General features: G+C 47.9%; 1 protein-coding gene across 2 annotated transcripts in view; it reads right to left on the reverse strand.

The window, feature by feature from the left end:
• The window catches only part of cox5ab (cytochrome c oxidase subunit 5Ab), a 12,105-nt gene extending 669 nt beyond the window's left edge, over nucleotides 1-11,436 (reverse strand). For both annotated transcript variants that reach the window (XM_081372019.1, XM_081372020.1), the window contains exons 1-3: nucleotides 11,281-11,436; nucleotides 4,680-4,796; nucleotides 4,322-4,443 (exon numbers count right to left, since the gene is read on the reverse strand). In XM_081372019.1, coding sequence (XP_081228145.1) covers nucleotides 4,322-4,443; nucleotides 4,680-4,796; nucleotides 11,281-11,344 — 303 coding nt within the window. In that variant the 5' untranslated portion in view covers nucleotides 11,345-11,436. The remainder of the gene's footprint in view (nucleotides 1-4,321; nucleotides 4,444-4,679; nucleotides 4,797-11,280) is intronic.
• Nucleotides 11,437-12,602: the final 1,166 nt, after the last annotated feature.

Consider the following 12,602-nt stretch of genomic DNA (forward strand, 5'->3'; position numbering starts at 1 on the left):
AAATCTCCTGATGAGGACCAGACTTATCCTGAGAGAACACACACCAAGAACATGTCAATCAGAGTCACACACACACACACACACACACACACACACACACACACACACACACACACACACACACACACACACGGCCTGAGCTCCTGGATCACATACGGGTAAATCTCCTGATGAGGACCAGACTTATCCTGAGAGAACACACACCAAGAACATGACAATCAGAGTCACACACACACACACACACACACACACACACACACACACACACACACACACACACACGGCCTGAGCTCCTGGATCACATACGGGTAAATCTCCTGATGAGGACCTGACTTATCCTGAGAGAACACACACCAAGAACATGTCAATCAGAGTCACACACACACACACACACACACGGCCTGAGCTCCTGGATCACATACGGGTAAATCTCCTGATGAGGACCAGACTTATCCTGAGAGAACACACACCAAGAACATGACAATCAGAGTCACACACACACACACACACACACACACACACACACACACACACACACACACACACACACACACACACACACACACACACACACACACACACACACACACACACACACACACACACACACACACACACACACACACACACACACACACACACACACACACACACGGCCTGAGCTCCTGGATCACATACGGGTAAATCTCCTGATGAGGACCAGACTTATCCTGAGAGAACACACACCAAGAACATGACAATCAGAGTCACACACACACACACACACACACACACACACACACACACACACACACACACACACACACACACACACACACACACACACGGCCTGAGCTCCTGGATCACATACGGGTAAATCTCCTGATGAGGACCTGACTTATCCTGAGAGAACACACACCAAGAACATGTCAATCAGAGTCACACACACACACACACACACACACACACACACACACACACACACACACACACACACACACACACAGCCTGAGCTCCTGGATCACATACGGGTAAATCTCCTGATGAGGACCTGACTTATCCTGAGAGAACACACACCAAGAACATGACAATCAGAGTCACACACACACACACACACACACACACACACACACACACACACACACACACACACACACACACACACACGGCCTGAGCTCCTGGATCACATACGGGTAAATCTCCTGATGAGGACCTGACTTATCCTGAGAGAACACACACCAAGAACATGTCAATCAGAGTCACACACACACACACACACACACACACACACACACACACACACACACACACACACACACACACACACACACACACACACACACGGCCTGAGCTCCTGGATCACATACGGGTAAATCTCCTGATGAGGACCAGACTTATCCTGAGAGAACACACCAAGAACATGTCAATCAGAGTCAGTCACACACACACACACACACACACACACACACACACACACACGGCCTGAGCTCCTGGATCACATACGGGTAAATCTCCTGATGAGGACCTGACTTATCCTGAGAGAACACACCAAGAACATGTCAATCAGAGTCAGTCACACACACACACACACACACACACACACACACACGGCCTGAGCTCCTGGATCACATACGGGTAAATCTCCTGATGAGGACCTGACTTATCCTGAGAGAACACACACCAAGAACATGTCAATCAGAGTCACACACACACACACACACACACACACACACACACACGGCCTGAGCTCCTGGATCACATACGGGTAAATCTCCTGATGAGGACCAGACTTATCCTGAGAGAACACACACCAAGAACATGACAATCAGAGTCACACACACACACACACACACACACACACACACACACACACACACACACACACACACACACACACACACACACACACACACACACACACACACGGCCTGAGCTCCTGGATCACATACGGGTAAATCTCCTGATGAGGACCTGACTTATCCTGAGAGAACACACACCAAGAACATGTCAATCAGAGTCACACACACACACACACACACACACACACACACACACACACACACACACACACACACACACACGGCCTGAGCTCCTGGATCACATACGGGTAAATCTCCTGATGAGGACCTGACTTATCCTGAGAGAACACACACCAAGAACATGTCAATCAGAGTCACACACACACACACACACACACACACACACACACACACACACACACACACACACACACACACAGCCTGAGCTCCTGGATCACATACGGGTAAATCTCCTGATGAGGACCTGACTTATCCTGAGAGAACACACACCAAGAACATGACAATCAGAGTCACACACACACACACACACACACACACACACACACACACACACACACACACACACACACACACACACACGGCCTGAGCTCCTGGATCACATACGGGTAAATCTCCTGATGAGGACCTGACTTATCCTGAGAGAACACACACCAAGAACATGTCAATCAGAGTCACACACACACACACACACACACACACACACACACACACACACACACACACACACACACACACACACACACACACACACACACACACACACACACGGCCTGAGCTCCTGGATCACATACGGGTAAATCTCCTGATGAGGACCTGACTTATCCTGAGAGAACACACACCAAGAACATGTCAATCAGAGTCTCACACACACACACACACACACACACACACACACACACACACACACACACACACACACACACGGCCTGAGCTCCTGGATCACATACGGGTAAATCTCCTGATGAGGACCTGACTTATCCTGAGAGAACACACACCAAGAACATGTCAATCAGAGTCACACACACACACACACACACACACACACACACACACACACACACACACACACAGCCTGAGCTCCTGGATCACATACGGGTAAATCTCCTGATGAGGACCTGACTTATCCTGAGAGAACACACACCAAGAACATGTCAATCAGAGTCACACACACACACACACACACACACACACACACACACACACACACACACACACACACACACACACACACACACACACACACAGCCTGAGCTCCTGGATCACATACGGGTAAATCTCCTGATGAGGACCAGACTTATCCTGAGAGAACACACACCAAGAACATGACAATCAGAGTCACACACACACACACACACACACACACACACACACACACACACACACACACACACACACACACACACACACACACACACACACACACACACACACACACACACACACGGCCTGAGCTCCTGGATCACATACGGGTAAATCTCCTGATGAGGACCTGACTTATCCTGAGAGAACACACCAAGAACATGTCAATCAGAGTCACACACACACACACACACACACACACACACACACACACACACACACACACACACACACACGGCCTGAGCTCCTGGATCACATACGGGTAAATCTCCTGATGAGGACCTGACTTATCCTGAGAGAACACACCAAGAACATGTCAATCAGAGTCACACACACACACACACACACACACACACACACACACACACACACACACACACACACACACACACACACACACACACACACACACACACACACACACACACACACACACACACACACACACACACACACACACACACACACACACACACACACACAGCCTGAGCTCCTGGATCACATACGGGTAAATCTCCTGATGAGGACCAGACTTATCCTGAGAGAACACACACCAAGAACATGTCAATCAGAGTCACACACACACACACACACACACACACACACACACACACACACACACACACGGCCTGAGCTCCTGGATCACATACGGGTAAATCTCCTGATGAGGACCAGACTTATCCTGAGAGAACACACACCAAGAACATGACAATCAGAGTCACACACACACACACACACACACACACACACACACACACACACACACACACGGCCTGAGCTCCTGGATCACATACGGGTAAATCTCCTGATGAGGACCAGACTTATCCTGAGAGAACACACCAAGAACATGTCAATCAGAGTCTCACACACACACACACACACACTCACACTCACACACTCACACACACACACACACAGATTTAAAGTCACCATGAAATCAATTGACAGTTTTTATTGCAGTGTTTATTCTAAATTATTTATCATTATTGTTTTAATAATGTTGAATCAGAATCAGTTCCTCTTGCAGCATCTCTTCTCTTCTCTGGTGATGTGGGCGGGGCTATAACCTGTCACTCACAGGAGATCAGCCAATAGCAAACCACAACCATCCAATCAGTTCCCCACAGACACAATCAAGCCCCGCCCACGTGTGTTTCCCTCACCTTGACGGCCTCGAGGATGCGGATGGCACTGGCGAGATCATCCAATCGCCTGCAGGCGCGCAGAGCCGAGTCCAGGATCTTCGGCTCGGGAACGAGATCGTATCCAATCAGAGTGTTCATTCCTGACGAGAAAACACACACACACACACACACACACACACACACACACACACACACACACACACACACACACACACACACACACACACACACACACACACACACACACACACACAGGTTCACACGCGGCGGATGATGTCATGAAAGTTTCAGTGTGTGAGATCAGTGTGAAATCATTGTGAGAGATCGGTGTGTGTAATCAGTGTGTGTGAGATCAGTGTGTGTGTGTGTTCTTCACCTTTGCGCAGCTCCCAGGCGTCCAGGTCTGGTTTGCTGAAGTACGTCACCCAGCGCGAGTCAAACTCCTCGTCCGTCTCCACTTTAGCGTGAGAGTAACACCTGACGGCCAGCGGAGCTGCGAACAGAGGAACACATTCAGTGTGTGTGTGTGTGTGTGTGTGTGTGTGTGTGTGTGTGTGTGTGTGTGAGACAGTAACACCTGACGGCCAGCGGAGCTGCGAACAGAGGAACACATTCAGTGTGTGTGTGTGTGTGTGTGTGTGTGTGTGTGTGTGTGTGTGTGTGTGTGTGTGTGAGACAGTAACACCTGACGGCCAGCGGAGCTGCGAACAGAGGAACACATTCAGTGTGTGTGTGTGTGTGTGTGTGTGTGTGAGAGACAGTAACACCTGACGGCCAGCGGAGCTGCGAACAGAGGAACACATTCAGTGTGTGTGTGTGTGTGTGTGTGTGTGTGTGTGAGACAGTAACACCTGACGGCCAGCGGAGCTGCGAACAGAGGAACACATTCAGTGTGTGTGTGTGTGTGTGTGTGTGTGTGTGTGTGTGTGTACACACTACAGGTCAAAAGATTGAAACTTAAAAAAAAAAGTCTCTTCTGCTGCATTTATTTGATCAAAAAATCAGTAATATTGTGAAACATTATTCTAATGTAAATCATCTGTTTTCTATGTGAATATACAGTAAAGTGTAATTTATTCCTGTGATCAAAGCTGAATGTTCAGCATCATTACTCCAGTCTTCAGTGTCACATGATCCTCCAGAAATCACTCTAATATGAGGATTTGATGATCAAGAAACATTTATGATTATTATCAGAAAAAAAAAAACATTTGGAAACTGTGATACATTTAGGCTATATGGGAACACTAACAAGCTCAGGCTCCCTTTTAGCTCAGTCAGGGAGGAGTTCATCGTTGCACGGACAAGGGAACACCTGCAGTACTCTGGTTCCAGAGATGCCAAAGTGTCTGGCGCAGGGATTGTTGTGAGGACAGGGAGGAAGTGGAAGGCAGCCGAGGCAGTCCAGCAGGCAGAGACGAGGCTGAAGCACAAGGCCATCCTTGGAACAGTGGCGCAAGGCAGAGCCGGACTTGGGAGTCTAACAGCAACCCGATATGACTCTGCCAGCGGAAAGGAGAGGCAGAGGCTTGTACAGGAGGAGGTGCGAGCTTCAGTCGAGGAAGAGCGAACCAGCAGAGCAGTGGCCATGCGGCAGCAAGGCGCCTGGATGAAGTGGGAGCAGGCAATGGAGCGGAGTGTCACCTGGAAGGAAATTTGGAAGTGGAACCCCCAGAGAATCAAGTTCTTGATTCAGGGGGTCTATGACATCCTCCCAAGTCCATCCAACCTGTGCACATGGGGAAAAATAGAAACACCGGCATGCCCTCTTTGTTCCAAAACAGGGACATTAGAACACATCCTGAGCAGCTGCTCCAAGGCACTGGGTGAGGGTCGGTATCGATGGAGGCACGACCAGGTTCTCAAATCCATTGCTGAGGCAATCAGTAAGGGGATCAAGGATAGCCGATACACCCAAGTTACAGCCAAGGCCATTCACTTCATCAAGGAAGGACAAAAGCCAGTGAGATCATTGAAAAACTGCTCTGTAGGTTTGCTCTCCACGGCCAGAGACTGGGTGATGACAGTTGACCTGGAAAGGCAGCTTAAAATTCCAACACACATCACCCAGTCCAAATTGAGACCTGACATCATCTTGGTCTCTGAGGCCACAAAACAGCTGATCTTGCTAGAGCTGACAGTGCCCTGGGAGGAGAGGATGGAGGAAGCTCAAGAGAGAAAGAGGGAGAAATATCAAGAACTGGTGGAGGATTGTCGAAGGAACGGATGGAGGACCAGGTGTATGCCAGTAGAGGTGGGCAGTAGGGGATTTGCCAGTTACTCCCTGAGCAAGGCCTACGGTACGCTGGGCATAACAGGAGCCAACCGAAGAAGAGCCATAGGCAACAACGTGGAGGCAGCAGAAAAAGCATCCAGATGGCTCTGGTTAAAGAGGGGAGAGCAGTGGGGGCAGTAGAATGCCACTTGGACACAGGCCGGGGTCTGATCAGCCTCGGCCGGGTCGCCCGGACGAGGGTGTCTGTTGTAAGACCCGAAACACCCAATGACTCCTGGAAACAACACTGATGATGTGTCCAAGATTGTGCATCAGAAGATGTTTTCTGTAAACTGAAATACTCTGGGAGCACCAGTGACAACCAGGAACAGACTGGGTGACAACCACGAAGAGTGTGGTGACCTCTGGAGAGACAGATGACGGCCGGAGAGACGGCAACCTGGGGTGGAGAGGGTTGGCAGCCCAAACCACTTCTTCCGTAAGGAAGAACCCAACAACAAGCTACAAAACCCACAAAAGAAAGATACCCCCAGGGGTGCCCGAGAGGGGGGGAGGATGAGCACCCCAATAGGACGGACTCAAGGACAACGACACAGAACAAAGGAATAACGACATCGTCAATACAGTGCATCTGCGGTAGGATATGCAAGAACGAGAGGGGTTTAAAAATCCATCAAGGCAGAATGAGATGCTTGACAGCGGCAACGACGACACAACGCACAGAAGTGACTTCTGATAAGACGCAGGAGGAGCCAGGCCCGGAGGCAACCCACAGTGCCCAGAGCCTCCTAGTGTCGCCAATACCTGCTGCCAGCAGCTCACCTGCCACTATAACCCAAGAGACAGCATCTCCTGACAATGCTCATGGCCTCCAAAGCCAGCAAGCTGCAGCCACAACAAATGGCTGTGCTCCTGCGGTCCAACCAAAGATCCAGTGGCCCAAATCCCACAAGAGAGTTGAGTGGCAACAATTTGATGAAGATGTAAGTCAGGTCCTGGAAGGGACAGCCAAGGGTGACGTGGACCACCGATTGAGAACAATGACCACCCTCATAGTGAATATCGCAGCCGAGCGATTTGGAACTGAGGCACCTAAGCCAGCGCCATCTGCATATGCTCCAAGCCACAGAGTAAAGAAAATTCAGTGCCTTAGGGACGAACTCAGGCTGCTAAAGAGGCAATACAAATCAGCGGGGGAAGTCGAGAGAGCTGGCCTAGCGGACCTGAGAGCAATCCTAAGGAAGCAACTCTTGACCTTACGGAGGGCAGAGTTCCACAGAAGGAGGCGGAAGGAGAGAGCCAGGAAGAGGGCAGCATTCTTGGCCAACCCATTTAAGCTGACCAAGCAGCTCCTTGGCCAAAAGAGGGCTGGCCGCCTCACCTGCTCCAAGGATGCCATAAACGACCACCTCAAGGCCACCTATAGTGACTCCATCAGAGAACAAACGCTGGGTCCATGCAATGCGCTGATAACACCACCAGAGCCTTCATCAGACTTCGACCTGAAGGAGCCCCGCCTAAGGGAAGTGGAGGAAGTGGTGAGGAGAGCAAGATCGAGCTCAGCACCAGGCCCAAGTGGAGTGCCCTATAAGGTGTACAAGCACTGCCCAAAGCTATTACATCGGCTTTGGAAGGCCCTGAAGGTGATCTGGAGGAGAGGGAAGATCGCCCAGTCATGGAGGTATGCGGAGGGAGTGTGCATACCAAAAGAGGAGAAGTCTGAGAACATCGACCAGTTCCGGGTTATCTCCTTGCTCAGTGTGGAGAGTAAAATCTTCTTCAGCATCGTGGCCAAGAGGCTCTCCAACTTCCTGTTGAGCAATAAGTACATCGACACGTCTGTGCAAAAGGGAGGAATGCCAGGAGTGCCTGGGTGTCTGGAACACACAGGCGTGGTAACCCAGCTCATCAGGGAAGCAAGAGAAGGCAGAGGGGACCTGGCTGTACTGTGGCTGGACCTCACCAATGCCTATGGCTCAATACCTCACAAGCTGGTGGAGGTCGCACTGGAGAAACACCATGTACCACAGAAGGTGAAAGATCTCATCCTGGACTATTACAACAAGTTCAGCTTGAGAGTCTCCACTGGCCAGCTAACATCTGACTGGCACCAGCTGGAGGTGGGGATAATCACTGGCTGTACCATCTCAGTGACCCTCTTTTCGCTGGCCATGAATATGCTGGTCAAGGCAGCTGAAACAGAGTGCAGAGGCCCCCTGAGCAAGGCTGGAGTAAGGCAACCTCCCATAAGAGCATTCATGGACGACCTCACAGTGACAACAACGGCAGTACCAGGAGCCAGGTGGATCCTCCAGGGGTTGGAGAGACTCATGTCATGGGCACGCATGAGCTTCAAACCTGCAAAGTCCAGATCTCTGGTCCTAAAGAAGGGGAAGGTTACAAACAGATTCCATTTCAGGCTGGGAGAACACCAGATCCCGTCAGTCACTGAGAGACCAGTGAAGAGCCTCGGTAAGGTCTTCAACTGCAGCCTGAATGACAGAGACTCCATCAAGGCAACTGGTGCTGACCTGGAGGGATGGTTGAGAACAGTGGATAAGTCTGGGCTCCCTGGAAGATTCAAGGCCTGGGTATACCAGCATGGAATCCTCCCAAGAATCCTCTGGCCTCTGCTTATCTATGAGGTCCCCATGACAGTGGTTGAAGGTTTTGAGCAAAAGGTGAGCAGCTATCTACGCAGATGGCTGGGCTTGCCGAGTAGCCTAAGTAACATTGGGCTATATGGGAACACTAACAAGCTCAGGCTCCCTTTTAGCTCAGTCAGGGAGGAGTTCATCGTTGCACGGACAAGGGAACACCTGCAGTACTCTGGTTCCAGAGATGCCAAAGTGTCTGGCGCAGGGATTGTTGTGAGGACAGGGAGGAAGTGGAAGGCAGCCGAGGCAGTCCAGCAGGCAGAGACGAGGCTGAAGCACAAGGCCATCCTTGGAACAGTGGCGCAAGGCAGAGCCGGACTTGGGAGTCTAACAGCAACCCGATATGACTCTGCCAGCGGAAAGGAGAGGCAGAGGCTTGTACAGGAGGAGGTGCGAGCTTCAGTCGAGGAAGAGCGAACCAGCAGAGCAGTGGCCATGCGGCAGCAAGGCGCCTGGATGAAGTGGGAGCAGGCAATGGAGCGGAGTGTCACCTGGAAGGAAATTTGGAAGTGGAACCCCCAGAGAATCAAGTTCTTGATTCAGGGGGTCTATGACATCCTCCCAAGTCCATCCAACCTGTGCACATGGGGAAAAATAGAAACACCGGCATGCCCTCTTTGTTCCAAAACAGGGACATTAGAACACATCCTGAGCAGCTGCTCCAAGGCACTGGGTGAGGGTCGGTATCGATGGAGGCACGACCAGGTTCTCAAATCCATCGCTGAGGCAATCAGTAAGGGGATCAAGGATAGCCGATACACCCAAGTTACAGCCAAGGCCATTCACTTCATCAAGGAAGGACAAAAGCCAGTGAGATCATTGAAAAACTGCTCTGTAGGTTTGCTCTCCACGGCCAGAGACTGGGTGATGACAGTTGACCTGGAAAGGCAGCTTAAAATTCCAACACACATCACCCAGTCCAAATTGAGACCTGACATCATCTTGGTCTCTGAGGCCACAAAACAGCTGATCTTGCTAGAGCTGACAGTGCCCTGGGAGGAGAGGATGGAGGAAGCTCAAGAGAGAAAGAGGGAGAAATATCAAGAACTGGTGGAGGATTGTCGAAGGAACGGATGGAGGACCAGGTGTATGCCAGTAGAGGTGGGCAGTAGGGGATTTGCCAGTTACTCCCTGAGCAAGGCCTACGGTACGCTGGGCATAACAGGAGCCAACCGAAGAAGAGCCATAGGCAACAACGTGGAGGCAGCAGAAAAAGCATCCAGATGGCTCTGGTTAAAGAGGGGAGAGCAGTGGGGGCAGTAGAATGCCACTTGGACACAGGCCGGGGTCTGATCAGCCTCGGCCGGGTCGCCCGGACGAGGGTGTCTGTTGTAAGACCCGAAACACCCAATGACTCCTGGAAACAACACTGATGATGTGTCCAAGATTGTGCATCAGAAGATGTTTTCTGTAAACTGAGCATTCAATAGTTTCAGGTAAGAGATTTTTTTAAAGGAAAAAAATAATACTTCTATTCATCAAGGACGCATTAAATTGATCAAAAGTGACAGTAAAGACATTTATAATGTTACAAAAGATTCTATTTCTAATAAATGCTGCTCTTTTGAACTTTCTATTCATCAAATAATCCTGAAAAACAACATGCATCACATCCAAGATCAAGATTTATATTATAGATACAATCTTATGCTGAAAAACTTAATATATTACAGTACTTGTATTTTACGTTCATATTAGAATATAATGTAGAATTATAAATAATAATACACGTGTCATATGTTATTGAGGGTCATTATAAGGGCAAACACACACACACACACACACACACACACACTCTCTCTCTCTCTCTCTCTCTCTCTCTCTCTCTCACTCACTCACTCACTCACTCACTCACACTCTCTCTCTCTCTCTCTCTCTCTCACTCTCTCTCTCTCTCTCTTACACACACACACACACACACACACACACACACACACACACACACACACCTCAACAATGAATGACCTGTCAACCATTGTGTGAACGCGAAAGAATCAATGTGAACAGAATCAATGACAGGTCAATGACATTATCAGACTCGCTGTGATCCAGAAGCTTCTTCAAACTCGTGCGTGTTTCTGTACCTGTGTGAGCGGCTCGTGCCCGGGTCAGGCTCGCGAGACCGCGCAGAACCGCTGCTGAAATCATCACTGGTCACCGAAGAACCGAAACTGTGGGTCCAAACTCGGCAGGGCGCGCGTTGATGACGCGGGAGCGCGCAGCGAGATGACGCATGCGGAAGAGGGCGGGCTGTCAGCTTCTTATTTGTATTTTTTTTTTTTTTTTTTTACTTTAGTAAATCATTTCAAATAACAAACATCATTAACATATTATCGTTGTCATACACCTTAATAATAAGACCAAGCAGCATATCGTAAACAACATAATAATAACATAAATAAAACAATATGAAAAGCAAATTATAGCTAAATAAATTGGGTGTATATTGATATATATATATATATATATATATATATATATATATATATATATATATATATATATATATATATATATATATATATATATATATATATATATATATATATCAATATATACTTCCATATATATTGCCAGTAATTTAGAGAGTTTCAAGGCACTTCTCCTTTTTACTTGTTTTAAGGATTGAAAATTCTAAATGCCGCAAAACATGGAGAAACTTTGGGCTGTCATCTTTCTGTTGTATTTAATTGTATCATTGTTATTATTATTATTTTTAAGAAATATATATATTTTTTTAATATAAGAATCAAGGTCATGTTGAAAATTGTATAAATAACTCAAATGTATAAATTCAGTGATACGTGATATTCTCATAGTTTTGTTTTAACATCAATTTCACAAAGCTGTAAATAATCTATTACATTTCAGGACAGGGTTTGAATTTAAAACACATCACTTTTGAATGTGATATTTATCCAAATGAAGATCACAGGTTTATCTCTTTATAATAAATTACACAAAGTCGTTCTTCCACCTCTAGATGGCAGCAGAAACACAGGAATGGGCCGAAGCCTCAGACAGTGACGTCAGCTCTCGGGCGCGCGCTCTTCTACCTGAAGAAATTAATATCTGTCTACTTTCTTACGATTGCAGTCATATCACTGACCAACATGCTGAGATCAGATGTCCAAACCAATCATACTCACTTTATTTCAGTAAACCCCCTAATAATTAAACACTTTCAAATTCATAATGGCCGATAAATGCCGTGTATATAGTCATAAACCACCAAAACATACATTACTTGGTGCCATTACTTTTATATAAAATTCCCATTACTTAAAAGAAAATAAATATTAACTGAAATAAAAAAAATATTGATTTTATTTCGGCTTGTTAAAGGCAAAAATTCTCATTTTCATGTAGTAACTATGTACCAAAATAACTCAAAGTTATAACTAAA

The sequence above is a fragment of the Scardinius erythrophthalmus genome (genome assembly GCF_964197995.2).
Source record: "Scardinius erythrophthalmus genome assembly, chromosome: 8".
Classification (NCBI taxonomy): domain Eukaryota; kingdom Metazoa; phylum Chordata; class Actinopteri; order Cypriniformes; family Leuciscidae; genus Scardinius; species Scardinius erythrophthalmus.